Genomic DNA, 16,652 nt, shown 5'->3' on the forward strand with positions numbered 1-16,652 from the left:
TCATTTTTCATTCTCATAAAACTATACTATTTTCCCTTGCCCATGGAATCTCTACTACCCAGTATCATTCATAAATGGACATCTATTCTCACATAAAATGGCTCCATATTATAGAGATGATAATTCTCCTTAAGTTAATTTATAAATATAATATGATCCCAATAAAAAACTATCTACAAGTATTTTATGGAGTGAGATCAATTGCTACTATCGTGCAAGAATAGCCAGAAAAACTATGAGGTGAGGATTAGCCTTCCAAGACATCAAAACATTCTACAAAGTCAGGGCCCTGGCCAGTGTGCTCACTGGTTAGAGTGTTTGCCTACAGGTTCAAGTCTGATCAAGGGCACATATCTGGGTTGCAGGTTCGATCCCCAGCCCCAGCCAAGACACATGCAGGAGGCAACCAATCAATGTCTCTCTCTCCCTTTCTCTATTTCTCTCCATTTCCGTCCCACACTCTCTCTCTCTCAAAAAAAAAAAAAAAAATTATTGGAGCCCTAACTGGTTTGGCTCAGTGGATAGAGCATCGGCCTTCGGACTCAAGGGTCCCAGGTTCGATTCCAGTCAAGGGCATGTACCTTGGTTGCAGGCACATCCCCAGTAGGGAGTGTGCAGGAGGCAGCTGATTGATTCTCTCTCACATCGATGTTTCTAACTCTCTATCCCTCTCCCTTCCTCTCTGTAAAAAAATCAATAAAATATATATATTTTAAAAATCAATGGGAAAAATATCCGGAGAGAACCAAGATGGCGGCATAGGTTAATGCCGGAGTTTGCTGCTTTGAACAACTACTTCAAAAGTGAAACCAAAAAACGGAAGGGACATCACCCAGAACCACAGGAACGCTGGCTGAGTGGAAGTCCTACAACTAGGAGGAAAGAGAAACGCATACGGACACTCAGAGGAGGCGCAGTGCTGAAGTCAAATTCTGAGGTGCGGAGTGCGCGGAGTGGGCTGGCGGCGGAGGGCCCGGTTGTTGTTTTCAATCCGGAGGGAGTGGCAGACTCTGAGCTCCAGATACAGGCGAGTCTTTAGGGACCCAGACTCAAACGGGAGAAGCGGGACTGTCTGGCTTCGGTCAGAGCGAGTGCAGCTTTCTCTCCCAGCTTTGCAGCGGGTGCTGAGACTCAGAGAGGCAGAGCCCCTGGGGACAGGACTGAGAGCCGCCATAACTGCTCTCTCCAGCCCACGCTGTTGATCCTGTTCGACCCGCCCCGCTCAAGCCCTGCACCGAGGCATTTGCCGGATAGCCTCAGGCAAAGGCTAGATTAGCACCTCCCTAGAGGACAGAAGTTCTCTCACTGCTGACACAGCTGATTCTCACAGCCAGTTGGCCTGGAGGTCAAACCCTCCCTGGAATTAGCTACAACAATCAAGATTTAACTATAAGACTTCGAACAAAGACCACTAGGGGGTGCACCAAGGAAGCATAACAAAATGCGGAGACAAAGAAACAGGACAAAATTGTCAAAGGAAGATATAGAGTTCAGAACCACACTTTTAAGGTCTCTCAAGAACTGTTTAGAAGCTGCCGATAAACTTAATGAGATCTACACGAAAACTAATAAGACCCTCGATCTTATATTGGGGAACCAACTAGAAATTAAGCATACACGGACTGAAATAACGAATATTATACAGACGCCCGACAGCAGACCAGAGGAGCGCAAGAATCAAGTCAATGATTTGAAATGCGAGGAAGCAAAAAACATCCAACCAGAAAAGCAAAATGAAAAAAGAATCCAAAAATGCGAGGATAGTGTAAGGAGCCTCTGGGACAGCTTCAAGCGTACCAACATCAGAATTATAGGGGTGCCAGAAGATGAGAGAGAGCAAGATATTGAAAACCTATTTGAAGAAATAATGACAGAAAACTTCCCCCACCTGGTGAAAGAAATGGACTTACAGGTCCAAGAAGTGCAGAGAACCCCAAACAAAAGGAATCCAAAGAGGACCACACCAAGACACATCATAATTAAAATGCCAAGAGCAAAAGACAAAGAGAGAATCTTAAAAACAGCAAGAGAAAGAAACTCAGTTACCTACAAGGGAATACCCATACGACTGTCAGCTGATTTCTCAACAGAAACTTTGCAGGCCAGAAGGGAGTGGCAAGAAATATTCAAAGTGATGAATAGCAAGAACCTACAACCAAGATTACTTTATCCAGCAAAGCTATCATTCAGAATTGAAGGTCAGATAAAGAGCTTCACAGATAAGGAAAAGCTAAAGGAGTTCATCACCACCAAACCAGGATTCTATGAAATGCTGAAAGGTATCCTTTAAGAAGAGGAAGAGGAAGAAAAAGGTAAAGATACAAATTATGAACAACAAATATGCATCTATCAACAAGTGAATCTAAGAATCAAGTGAATAAATAATCTGATGAACAGAATGATCTGTTGATTATAATAGAATCAGGGACATAGAAAGGGAATGGACTGACTATTCTTGGGGGGGAAAGGGGTGTGGGAGATTCGGGAAGAGACTGGACAAAAATCGTGCACCTATGGATGAGGACAGTGGGTGGGGAGTGAGGGCGGAGGGTGGGGCGGGAACTGGGAGGAGGGGAGTTATGGAGGGGAAAAAAAAAGAGGAACAAATGTAATAATCTGAACAATAAAGATTTAATTAAAAAATAAAAAAAATAAAAAAAATAAAAATCAATGGGAAAAATATCCTCAATAAAGATTAACACAAAAACAAAATAACGATGAGATACTGGTGGATGAAGAGATAGGCTAGTAGAAGAGACTAAAGGTCCAGAAATAGACCTAAATATACATGGGGCTTTAGAACCTGATAACCGTTAGATGTTAAATCATTGGACAACACATTCTGCTGAGCCAGTGGGAAGACAGGCGCTCTCAGGCATTGCTGGTGAGAACACAAATTGGTACAGCCTTTCTGGAGTTAAATTTGGAATATCTAATCAAGCTACATATGGATTTACCTCTTGACTCAGCCATCTCACTTCTAGGACCTTACCCTAAAGACATACTTCCACAAATATTAGAACAGCCTAAACATTGAAACAACTTAAATGCCCATGCTCAGGAGAGGGTTGAATAAACTATGGTTTGTCCCAAAGCTATAAAAAAAGAAAATGGGGACAATCTCTATGAACTGATTTGGAGTAAATTCTAAGATACATTTAAGCTAAAAAAGCAAAGTGCAAAAGGGCATCTATGGTGTCCTATCAAAGTGTCATGGTCGCAGAAGACAAGGAACTCTGAGGATCTGTCACAGGTTACACAAGACTAAGGACCATGGCAATCAAGGCCAGTGTGGGATTCTGAAATGGCTCCTGGAACAGAAAAAAGGCGGGGCGGGGGGGGGGGGGGGCCTTAGGGGAAGAACTAATAAAACTTGAAAAAAGTTGGTATTTAGTTAATAGCATCGCCTGGTTTTGATCATTGTACTGTGGTCATGTCTTTGGTTAACCTCAGGGGAACGGGGGGGTGGGGGGTGGGGGGTGGGGGGGGGGGTGGGGGGGTGGAAATACGGAATTAACTGAGCAGTTTTGGCAATTTTTATTTAGGTCTAAAACCATTTCAAAACAAAAAGGTTTTTTTACAAAAAAAGAAGATATATTCAGTATTGTGGTTCCACTCATAGGAGTACCCTAAGAGGAAACAAAATAACAGAAACAAAAAGTAGATGGTGGAAGCCAGAGGCTGGAGGAGGGGATGAGGGGTTAGTATTTAATGGGAACAGAGCTTCAGTTTGGGAAGATGATTGAAAGTTCTGTGGATGGATGGTGACAATGGCTGCACAACACTGTGAATGTACTTAATGACACTGAAAGATACATCTAAAAATGGTTTAAAAATCAATTTTATGTTGTGTATATTTTGCCACAATAAAATAAAACAAATCCTAGTCTACCATTGTATGCTTCACCTACTTCATTGACACTAATGCCATCCATAAGATGTTCAGTTCCACCAATCAGATATTCAGGAGTGCTATTTTTCTTCGATATTCAAATTGACCTTTAGAATTAGTGGAATTGAAAAAGAATTTTGGCCCTAACCGGTTTGGCTCAGTGGATAGAGTGTCGGCCTGCAAACTGAAAGGTCCCAGGTTCGATTCCAGTCAAGGGCATGTACCTTGGTTTCAGGCACATCCCCAGTAGGGGGTGTGCAGGAGGCAGCTGATCAATGTTTCTCTCTCATCGATGTTTCTATCTCTCTATCCCTCTCCCTTTCTCTCTGTAAAAAATCAATAAAATATATTAAAAAAAAAAAAATAAAACCAATGCTGAGACTTCAAGAGCCCAAAGTCCTGGGAACTCTACCTTCCTCTAAAGAAAAACCAAGGATCATCAAGTCAGCATCAGAATGACAGCAGGAGGATGCATAGGGATAGGAACTTCTTTAAGGACTCTGGGACTATCTATACTAATAAAAGGGTAATATGCTAATTAGACCAGGAGGCCTTCTGGACATCATTCTGAACAAAACCATGGTGGTGGGGCTGAGGCAGAGGCGGTTAGGGGTGATAAGGCCAGGAGGGGAGGGCAGTTGGAGGCGAACAGGCCGGCAGGGGGGTTAACTGGGGGCAATCAGGCTGGCAGGAGGAGGCAGTTGAGGGTGAGCAGGCTGGTCAGGGAGGGCAGTTGGGGGCCATGAGACGGGCAGGGGATCGCAGTTGGGGGCGAGCTGGCTGGCAGGCAGAGTGGTTAGGGGTGATCAGGCAGGCAGGCAGGTGAGCAGTTAGGAGCCAGTGGTCCCAGATTGCAAGAAGGATGTCAGACTACCAGTTTAGGATTGGGCCTAAACCAGCAGTTGGACATCCCCCGAGGGGTCCCAGATTGGAGAGGGTGCAGGCCGGGCTGAGGGACAGCCGCCCCCCCACACACACACACACACACAAATTTTGTGCACCAGGCCACTAGTCTTATAATATTGCTGTATCTTTGCAGCACTAGCATCCCTACATAACTCAGGTAACTCAGGGAATGAGATATAGAAGGATGTCCCTGCCCCCTTCCAAATGCCAAGATGAATGTGGATTGCACCCTACCTTCACATTTCTCGTAAAATTCAGTGAAGTACCTCCTTCCAGACATGGACTGATACCCATCTTTGCAAGCACAGTGGGTTCTGTTGAAGCATCTGGCATTTTTAGGGCATGTATGACAGAAAGCTGCAGAGAACACAAGATCCTTTCATTCATTTGTTTACTCATTTACTCAAGAAATATTCATTGAGCACCTAGGATTACCAGACTCTGGTCAAAAGAATGTCCTCCTGGGAATAGCTCTGTTGGCGTCCTTTTTGCACCCATCCCACAACTGAACACACATGCTCACAGTGCCCAAACCTCCTCCCACCTCTGCCACCAACACCACTTTTTTGACAGTAGAACTTCTCCAGCACCTGTGTTTCTTTGCCTGGGGTTATCTTTGGCAACCAGAGTCCTCTTGGCTCTCCACATGATAGTAGCAATGCTTTCTCCCCACAGAAGTAGTTCTCTCAATCAATGACTGACAGAAGTCAGTGCATTAAAATAAAACCAGTTATCATATTATCAAAAATAAACAGAGAACAGGAGGTGGCAAAATTGTAACCCTAATGAATTGCTGATAGGAATGTAAAATGGTACAGCTCTTGTGGAAAACAGTTTCGCAATTTCTAAACTAAAAAATATAATTCCTGCCCTGGCTAGTGTTTCTCCGTGGTTAGAGCATCAGCCTGTGCACCAGAGCATCTTGAGTTCCATTCCCAGGCAAGGGTGCATACCAGGGCTGCAGTTTTGATCCTCAGCCCCAATGGGGTGTGTGTGGAAAGCAACTAATCCATGTGTCTCTCACATTGATGCTTCTCTCTCTCTCTCTCTCTCCTCCCTCCCTTCCATACTCTCAAAAAAAAAAAAAAAAAAAGAATCAATGGAAAAATATCCTCAGGTGAGGATTAACAAAAAGTAAAAACAAAAAAATTAGAATTCCCATATGACCTAGCAATTTCATTCATGGGCTATAGTCAAAAGAAGTGAAAGCAGGGTCTTCAAGAGATATTTGTTTACCTATGTTCACAGCAGCACTATTCCCAGTAGCCAAAAGATGGAAGCCACCCAAGTGCCCATGAACGGGTGAATGGACAAATGAAATGTGGTCCATCCACACAAGAATATTATCCAGCTTTTTAAAAAAGAAATTCCAGCCGAAACCGGTTTGACTCAGTGGATAGAGCGTCGGCCTGCGGACTGAAAGGTCCCAGGTTCGATTCCGGTCAAGGGCATGTACCTGGGTTGCGGGCACATCCCCAGTAAGAGATGTGCAGGAGACAGCTGATCGATGTTTCTCTCTCATCGATGTTTCTAACTCTCTATCTCTCTCCCTTCCTCTCTGTAAAAAATCAATAAAATATATATTAAAAAAAAAAAAAAGAAATTCCAACACATGCTACAATATGGATGAACTTTGGAGACATTGTGATAAGTAAATAAGCTCATCCCAAAGGGCAAATGCTATATGGCTCCACTCGTAAGGCCACTAGGAGTCAAATTCATAGAGACAAAGTAGAATGGAGGGTGCCAAGGACTGGGGGAAGGGGAACAGGAAATTAATGTTTAATTGGGGGAGATAGCCGTGAGGTTCATGTTTCTTACTATGTCCAACAGTCTCCATGGGATCAAGCTCCAGTTGCCCACATGTAACTCACTGTATAATGGACCCTATATTGGCTCCTTGCCTTCTAACCTGACTTCTCACTCCCAGATGGTGCTTCCTAGGATCACCTTCCAGATAAATTACTTGCTCAGGATTTGCTTGGGGGGTTCGGAGTGGGGAGGGACAAAGGCAAAACTACCTCCCAAAATTATTTGGGACACAGGCTTTTGGGGGAAAACAGGCAAAGTCCAACATCCACCAGCTGTGTGACCTTGAGTCAGCTACTTCTCTAGAGGGCCATTGGTCAAGTGGGGATAATGTCAAAACTATCTTTGCAGGGATGTCATGAGGATTGAATGAGTTGGAGCATGCAATTTGCTTAGCATTGAGCCTGGTGCAATACAAGAGCTAAATAAATGGGTGACAATGGTGATAGTGGAGGAGTGGGAGCTCCAAGGAATGGGCAGAAGGCATCAGGGATTAATATTCTTTCCCAATGAAAGGACGCCTTCCCTACTCTGGAGGTAGGTTGCAGACCCCAAATTCCTTTCCCTGACCTTTGAAATCGTAGACTCACCTCCAGAATTCTCCACTTCTGATCCTGACAGAATTAGCAGGACACTGAGGCCTAGAATAGAGAGAGAAGGGGATAGTTCAGGTGGGGGATGCTCTGGGGCTCTGCTTGGCTGAGGCCTAGGTGAGCTCCGGGCTTCACCTGCCATTATTCACTTTACTGTAGACTCTTCCAGGCAAACTATAAACCCAAGGGTCATGAAAGGCATCATGTATTACTACAGTATGAGAGGTACATCTGTTGCAGCTGTAAGAAGTTTGACACCCAATTCTAATGTGCACTGGCGGGGGGGAGGGGGGAGAGTCTATACCAACAAACAATCCGTGGATACCAACTGGGTATTTTACAATTCAACTCAATTCTGCCACTGTCTATCCAGAGACATCCACAGATTAAGGGCTATAGATTGGACGTTCCAATGATCCCCTCCTTGGGTTTGATTAATTTGTCAGAGTGGCTCACAGAACTCAGAGAAACATTTTACTTACTAGATCACCGGTTTATTGTAAGAGGATACAACTCAGGAACAGCCAGGTGGAAGAGCTTCGTAGGGCCAGGTATGGGGAAGGGGGTACTAAGCTTCCATGTCCTCTCTGGGCACCATTCTGGAAGCTCTCTGAAACTCATCCTTTTGGGTTTTTACGGAGACTTCATTACATAGGCATGATTGATTAGCTAGTTGGTCATTGATGACTGATTCAACCTCCAGCCCTTCTCCATCCCTGGAAATCAGGGGGTGAAACCATGAGTTCCATGGCCAAAATGGTGCCGTAGGTAAAGGCAGTACTCATCTCCTCCCCCGACCACATTAAAATTTCAATTAAACTACAGAGCAACCCTCATTGAGAACTACCAGAAGTCTAGCTGAACAGAAGTCCTGCAACTAAGGACATAAAAAAGATGCTACATCGATACTGGTAGGAGGACCGGAGACACCAAGCAGGCTGGTCCCACACCCACATGTGTCAGTTAAAAATAGACTTTAAAACAAAAGACAAAGAAGGACCCAGAAATTGCATTTTGGGGTATTTATCCAAAGAAACCCAAAACCACTAAATTGAAAAGACATATGCACCCATATGTTCATTGCAGCATTATTTACAATAGCCAACATATGAAAGCAAACTAAGTGTCCATCAATAGATGAATGAATAAAGACACGGTGCATCTATACAACGAAATATGACTCAGTCATAAAAAACAAAATCTTGTCACTTGTAACAAAATGGATGGACCTAGAGGGTATACTCCTGAGTGAAATATTTCAGCAGTGAAAGGCAAATGCCATATGACTTCACTTATATGTGAAATCTAACAAAAGAGAAACAAACGGATACAGAGAACAGTTTGATGATGGCTAGAAAGGTAAGGAAGACTGGTGAAAAAGTTGAAGGGATTAAGAAGTACAAATTGATAATTACAAAATAGTCATGGGGATATAAAATACAGCGTAGGGAATATAGTCAATAATGTTGTAATAACTATGCATGGAAGGAACCTGCAACCGAGGTACGTGCCCTTGACCAGAATCGAACCGGGGGCCCTTAGGTCTGCAGACTGACGCTCCATCCACTGAGCCAAACCTGCTAGGGTGGTCCACTCATTTTTAAATGGCAAAGAGAAAACAGGTGAAGTCAATTTCTTTTTTTTTTTTTTTTATTTTTTTTTATTTTAAGTCACTTTATTTTTAGTTAATTGTGTAAGTATACATAATATAAAATTTACTTTTTTTTTCTTTTTTTTTATTATTATTTTTTTTAATCTTTATTGTTCAGATTATTACATTTGTTCCTCTTTTTCCCCCCCCATAACTCCCCTCCTCTCAGTTCCCGCCCCACCCTCCGCCCTCACTCCCCACCCACTGTCCTCATCCATAGGTGCACGGTTTTTGTCCAGTCTCTTCCTGAATCTACCACACCCCTTTCCCCCTCAAGAATAGTCAGTCCATTCCCTTTCTATGTTCCTGATTCTATTATAATCACCAGTTCATTCTGTTCATCAGATTATTTATTCACTTGATTCTTAGATTCACTTGTTGATAGATGCATATTTGTTGTTCATAATTTGTATCTTTACCTTTTTCTTCCTCTTCCTCTTCTTAAAGGATACCTTTCAGCATTTCATATAATCCTGGTTTGGTGGTGATGAACTCCTTTAGCTTTTCCTTATCTGTGAAGCTCTTTATCTGACCTTCAATTCTGAATGATAGCTTTGCTGGATAAAGTAATCGTGGTTGTAGGTTCTTGGTATTCATCACTTTGAATATTTCTTGCCACTCCCTTCTGGCCTGCAAAGTTTCTGTTGAGAAATCAGCTGACAGTCGTATGGGTATTCCCTTGTAGGTAACTGGGTTTCTTTCTCTTGTTGCTTTTAAGATTCTCTCTTTGTCTTTTGCTCTTGGCATTTTAATTATGATGTGTCTTGGTGTGGTCCTCTTTGGATTCCTTTTGTTTGGGGTTCTCTGCGCTTCTTGGACCTGTAAGTCCATTTCTTTCACCAGGTGGGGGAAGTTTTCTGTCATTATTTCTTCAAATAGGTTTTCAATATCTTGGTCTCTCTCATCTTCTGGCACCCCTATAATTCTGATGTTGGTACGCTTGAAGCTGTCCTAGAGGCTCCTTACACTATTCTCGCATTTTTGGATTCTTTTTTCATTTTGCTTTTCCCATTGGGTGTTTTTTGCTTCCTCGCATTTCAAATCATTGACTTGATTCTTGCGCTCCTCTGGTCTGCTATCGGGAGTCTGTATAATATTCGTTATTTCAGTCCGTGTATGCTTAATTTCTAGTTGGTTCCCCAATATAACATCGAGGGTCTCATTAGATCTCTTGAGGATCTCACAACATTTATCGGCGGTCTCACCAGTCTTTTCGAGGGCCTTACTAAGTTTATCGGCAGCTTCTAGACAGTTCTTAAGAGACCTTAAAAGTGTGGTTCTGAACTCAATATCCTCCATTGACAGTTTTGTCCTGTTTCTTTGTCTCCGCATTTTTTATGCTTTCTTGGTACACCCCCTAGTGGTCTTTGTGTGCAGTCTTGTTGCCTTTAAGCCTTGATTGATGTCGGCAATACCGGGGGTGAGTTGACCTCCAGGCTAACTGGCTATGAGAGTCCGCGGGGTCTGCAGTGGGAGGGCTTCTGTGCTGGATCTCTAAGGCGGTGCTAATCTAGCCTTTGCCTGAGGCTATCCGGCAAATGGTTCTGTGCAGGGCTTGGGCGGGGCGGGTCCCCAGGGATCTACAGGGAGGGCCGGAGCGAGCAGTTATGGCTGCTCTCAGTTCCTTCCCCAGGGGCTCGGCCTCTCAGAGTCCCAGCAATGGCTGCAAACCTCGGAGAGAAAGCTGCCTTCGAGTTCCGACCGAAGCCAGACAGTCCCGCTTCTCCCGTTTGAGTCTTGCTCCCCAGAGACTCGCCCGGATCTGGAGCTCAGAGTCTGAAACTCCCTCCCGATTGAAAACAACAACCGCGCCCTCCGCCGCCAGCCCGCTCCGCGCGCGCACTCCGCACCTGAGTATTTCACTTCAGCACTGCGCCTCCTCTGAGTCTGGGTATGATATTCTCTTTCCTCCTAGTTGTAGAATTTCCACTCAGCCAGCCTTCCTGTGGTTTTGGATGATGTCCGTTCTGTCCTTTAGTTATATCTCTGAAGTGGTTGTTCGAGGCAGCGATCTCCTGCGTTAACCTACGCCGCCATCTTGGTTTCCTCACAGGTGAAGTCAATTTCAATAATATATTTTATTTAACCAGCTAAAGCCAGAATGTTATTTGAACACACCATCACTATGAAACAAATTATTCATAAAGTATTTTACATTCTTTACTGTATGTATTAAGCCTTTGAAACTCAGTATGCATTTGGACTGGTCTTATTTCGAGTGCTCAGTAGCTACACGAACAGCCCAGGTTTAACCTCTTAATAACCAGTGCATTCTCTGGAATAAGGAGAGAGTGAAATAGCATAGTGTTAGGTGGGAGAGAGCCCAGGATCGGATACATGCAGACGTGTGATGAGATAATGGACTCCCCCTGGCATTTCTAACAGATCAGTGGGCCAGACACAGATACCAGCTTCTTCTCTCTGAATCAACACGACCCCCACACAGATACTGACTCCTTCCTGAATACCCCTGCTAACCCCCTGTATCAGAAACTTCCTCGGCTGAATACCTCAGCTCATGTCCCCGCCCCTCACCCAACCACAGTATAAAAAAAGCGCCCCCCTCCCTGTTGGCGTGAATCCATGTGCCCTGTCTTTGGGGTACGTGGGTCTCCCGGGGACGCAGAAATAAACCTTTCCTTTTCTTTCTTTTCTGATTCACTGGACTCTTTATTTCCTATGCCGCCTCCTGAGCCACCTAACCTAACACATAGAACATAAGAATCCCAGGAGTCCGAGACTATGGCCAATTTGGAACAAATCAGAATGTTTTCAGGATGATCTATTGTGAGGATGACCTAAAAATGTCTACCATATGACTAGACAGAGCTTCATACTGAAGTTGGAGATGAACTCAGAAATGCAGACAACTTTGCCACAAATTTACGAATAGCACTCTCTCTTGGTAGGTGGGCTGAATAACCAGCCCTGGGAAAAGGATTTGCCCTTATCCCTTTCACTGCAAGCAGGCTGAGTTGGAATCCTTCGCTAAATTCTAGAGGCAGCTGCTTTCATGACCAACATCAGCACTCAGAGACTTAAGTGGGACAAATAAAATCCAGGTAACTTTGCCTTAACCAGTTTGGCTCAGTGGATAGAGCGTCGGCCTGTGGACTGAAGGGTCCCAGGTTCAATTCTGGTCAAGGGCATGCACTTTGGTTGTGGGCACATCCCCAGTAGGGGGTGTGCAGGAGGCAGCTGATCGATGTTTCTCTCATCGATGTTTCTAACTCTCCCTCTCCCTTCCTCGCTGTAAAAATCAATAAAATATGTTTTTTAAAAAATAAATAAATAAAATAAAATCCAGGTAACTTGGATTTGTAGCCTATAGAAGGGGAGGAGCAAGGATTATTTGGATTATCACGGGACAAGACAAGTCCCCTGGACAAGGTACGGTCAACACCAGCTCATCCTAACTCCTCTGCTCTATATTGTGAGTATTGACAAAAACATCATATTTAAGGATTCATACTGATAGGGGTGGAAGGGTAGAATAAAAATCATTGGATTTTGTTTTGTTTTCCCCTCTTTTCTTCCTTTCTCTTACTTTCCCCTTCCTTTTTACTAACAGGATGCTTAATTGATTAGTTAACTATATATATTTAACCGTATGTTCTGGCTAAGATTTGTTGCAGTTCTCAGTTGACCAGGGAAGAACAAAGAGACTTTTAATGCAGCCCTGAACTTCCCTACCTGGCCACCAGGAATGTGGAGAGTGATTGAGTAGGTCTCAGAAACAATGTGATGATGCACAACCTGATCACCGCTTGACCAGTTTCAAAATGCTGGCCATCCTGTTCTGGGACCAGTAAGGAAGACATTCATCAAAACCCAAGACCCCTTGCCCGACCTCTGTGGCTCAGTGGTTGAGCATCAACCTATGAACTAGGAGGTCAGGGTTCAATTCCTGGCCAAGGCACTTGCCCAGGTTTCGGGCTGGGTCCCCAGTGGTGGGCATGCAGGATTCTCTCTCATCATTAATGTTTCTATCTCTCTCTCTCCCTCTCCCTTCCTCTCCAAAATAAATAAAAATCTATTTTAAAAGAAAAGAAAAAGACCCATGACCCCTACAGGGACTCAAATTCCAGAACTGCAAATCACCAGAACCCCTTGTACTTACCCACATTGCTTTTCCCTGAGGGGAAAGTGGATGCTAGGGTTTTAACCTGTCACCTTCCCAGATTACCAGCATCTGGTATTATCAAACATGCATTTATAATCCAATCCCTGTCTCTTCTTTTTGGCTGGGTGGTGACAGGTAGCACAAGCCCAGGACTCAGTTGACCTCCGCTTACAATACTATTAGGCTGAATCATATGACATGGCCATGTCTGAGAAGTATGGTAGCAACCATCTCAGGTAGAAACTGTAGTTTAACTCTAATCCTGTTGTTTGGCTTAACAATAGAAAAGTTATTTTGATTTTCTGAATTGTATAAATCATCCCATTCAATTGAATGACTATCCCATTGATTGTTATCTTACTGGTTTTAGAAAGCACATTCTTCTGTACCTGGGAAACAGGACAGCACAATTATCCTAAATTGTCTTAGTGGCCACAGATAATGTGTTCCAGTTGACTCAGTGGTCCCAAGACCAGGACAGCACAATTACTCTAAATTGCCTCGATGGCTCTAGATAATGAATTCCTGGCAACTCAGTGGTCTCGAGACCCGAGGGCTCTAGATAATGAATTCCTGGCAACTCAGTGGTCTCAAGACCCGAGGGCTCTAGATAATGTGTAATGTGTTCCTGTCAACCCAGCGGTCCCAGATAATGTGTTTCTGTCAACTCAGTGATCCCGAGACCCAAAACTGTAATTAACATGCTTAATTCTGCTTCTGTAAACTGCTTTTTGCGAACCAGGTTCCTCATTCCAAACCCTGGGATATAATCAATACCTTTGTGATTTTTGCCTATATAAACCTGGTTTTTCTACCATCTTATTACTATGAGATTTGGGAAAGCAAAATGGCCCCTCATAGTCCTGGATTGCAACAAATGTGACTCTTTAATTCGACTTCTTGGGGCATCCTTCTGTGATTCGAGGGGTACATTACAACATCTGTAAGTAAAAAATACTCAAACATCAGCAATTTCCCTGTGAATGCTCCCCCTCCCCCCCCCAAAAAAATCAACAACTGTGGACAAAAGGGGCCATATGCTAACTTTATTAGCTCAGGGAAGGCCTGCATGGTGGCCTTACAAACCTAAAGTAACCACAAAGAATGGTCTGAAATTAAAACTTTTTTTTTTTTTTAACTAAAAACCAGTTTGTGGTGGGTAATCATGTCCTAGGCCTGTGTCTTCCCAGCCTTTGCATACCCTCAAGCCTTTGCAAATCTCCAGGCCTGTGAATGGCCCATCTGGCATACCCTTTTGCCTACTTCCCCATGTAAGCTTTGTCCTACTCAGCATAAGTAGCTGGTTTATGGTGGGGAGGGCAGAGCAGATGTTTGTGGGCAATCTATTGCTATCCCATACTGCCAGCATTATTGGAATAAACGCTCATATATGATTCAACTGTGCTGAATTGGCTCAAGTAGTGACAGGCAGACCAGACCCATTGATTGTGTTACCAGGAAGCCCCAGGTGGGCTCAGGCTGCCAGTCTCAATGCCCAATAACGAAGGCAGGGTTGAATCAAATATGAGAAGGCCAGCCAACCAAGAAGACGGGGAGTTTACAAGCATCCAAAACCTGTTTTATGGCAAGGTGCAGGGGACAGGATTATAAAGGGGGATGGGCTAGGGTGAGGCTGGGAATGGAATGCAGCTACCTGCAGCCCTGGAGGTCTCCAGAATTCAGTTATTGTTCTTGGTCATCAAGTGATGAAAGAATGTCTGGAGTCCATGCATAATGGTTCTGCTTGCTGGTATGGATGAAAGGGGTCACATGCTGACCTGACAAGCTCAGGGGAGGCCTGCATGGCGGCCTTGCAAACTCAGAGACCTAAAGTAACCACGAAGGATGGTCTGAAATTAAACTTTAACTAAAGCAGTTATGGTGGGTAGTTACCTCCTGGGCCAGTATCTTCACTGACAAGGTCAACCTTTAAATTAACTGAGCCTATCTGTCTTTTTGCATCTATGATAACACACCCTTGAAATGTCTTTGTTAACTTGTAACTTCCCTTTTTCTGGACCCCTTGGGGCACAACCAAATGTGCTAGGCGCCAGGACAGATACCACAGATTCCCTCATTATCATGTTAATTGATCCTGCACCCACCTAAGTATGTGTCCATCATTTTACTTTTTATCCAATCCCAGGGGTTTCCCTGCTTTGCTTTATCCCTCCTCCTTAATCTATCACCAATGAATTTCATGTAACCCACCTATCTCCCTCTTTTGATTGCAATGTATAAATACTAATGTAACCCCGCCATTCTCCGGAGCATTATCTTAATTCGTTGAGGTTCTGCTTCCCGGCATATGGCGACAGTTCGGCTCAAATAAACTCCCAAAAATCCTTTACAGGTTTCAATGGTTGTTTTTTTTATGTTAACACAGGGTACATTGTAGGTACATTGTCCATAGCTGAGTCACCTCCTCAATCACTTTTGCACCGGCCTAAGAAATGAAATTTAGAAAAACTTACCCCCCCCCCCCCCGTTCACATAAGTATATGTATTCTAGGATTTAAAATTAATATGATTATTTTTCAGATTAATTCAGGTGCTCTATCTATCAGATTATAAATTCCGCCCCCCCCATCATTTGTCCAGTTACAGGACTAGCTATAATTATAAGAAATATTAATCATGCTCTGTTAACCATGATTGTTCTGTTCTGATTAGAGTAAGCTGAGAGCTGTACGCCTTGTGATATGGGAGCTAACATCGGAATGCAGTCTATTTGAAAGGGGCAGCAATAGAATTTGGGGAACCAGCTAGTATTGGGAGAAACATTAACCCTGCTCTGTTCACCGTGATTGTTTTATTCTGATGAAAGAAGGCACATTCCACCCGGCTGGAGCTGACCCGGAGATGCCCCCCTTCCTCCCCATTCGGAGCTGCCTGTTATCATGGAAAGATGAACAACTTTGCTGCAGAAACCGGAATCGCCAGCCCTTCGTATGTGAAGGAACCGCTGAGCTAAAGCCAGCCCTTGGAATCGCCAGCCCTTTGAAGTGTTAGGTCGGAGAGAGCCCAGGTTCGGATGCATGCAGGCATGTGATGAGATAATGGACTTCCCCTGGAATTTCTCACAGATCAACATGCCGGACACAGATACCAGCTTCTTCTCCCTGAATTCACATACCCCCACACAGATAAGATAAGAACTTCGTCCTGAATATTCCGCCCACTCCCCTGCAGCTGAGACTTTCTCAGTTGAATGTCATGATGATCCTGCGGTGCAGACTTCCTCAGTTCAGGCCCCCCGCCCTCACCAAACACCTGAATAAAAATATCCCCCTCCCTCCCTGGAGGCGCGACATTCACTGGCCCCACCTTTTGGGTCAGTGGGTCTCGCCCGAGAACGCAAATAAACTTCACCTTTTTCTTTCTGATTCACTCGGTTCTCTTTGTTCTCTTCGCCGCTTTTCTGGGCCACCTCACATGAAGGTCCCCAGCCCTTTTGCCCACCTGCAGGCCTTTGCAGACCTCCAGCCTGCTCACCTGTTAACTGCCCATCTGGCACTCCTTTCGGCTATTTCCCCGTGTAACCCCAGCCCCTGCATATCACTAAGCCCTTTGAAGACCCCTAGTCCTTTTGCACATCTGTGAACTGCCCTTTTGCCTACTTCTCCTTTGTACTTTTACTATACAGTGGGGCCTTGATTTACGAGTGTCCCAACTAAC

The 16,652-nt window shown here is 44.2% G+C and overlaps 1 protein-coding gene across 4 annotated transcripts in view; it reads right to left on the reverse strand.

Annotated features, from left to right (window-relative positions):
• LOC132235100 (adhesion G protein-coupled receptor E4-like) overlaps positions 1-16,652 on the reverse strand; it is a 59,323-nt gene that overhangs the window by 27,630 nt on the left and 15,041 nt on the right. For all 4 annotated transcript variants that reach the window (XM_059696906.1, XM_059696905.1, XM_059696904.1 and 1 more), the window contains exons 2-3: positions 7,198-7,248; positions 5,033-5,155 (exon numbers count right to left, since the gene is read on the reverse strand). In XM_059696906.1, coding sequence (XP_059552889.1) covers positions 5,033-5,155; positions 7,198-7,248 — 174 coding nt within the window. The remainder of the gene's footprint in view (positions 1-5,032; positions 5,156-7,197; positions 7,249-16,652) is intronic.

This window comes from Myotis daubentonii, chromosome 5, assembly GCF_963259705.1.
Source record: "Myotis daubentonii chromosome 5, mMyoDau2.1, whole genome shotgun sequence".
Lineage (NCBI taxonomy): Eukaryota > Metazoa > Chordata > Mammalia > Chiroptera > Vespertilionidae > Myotis > Myotis daubentonii.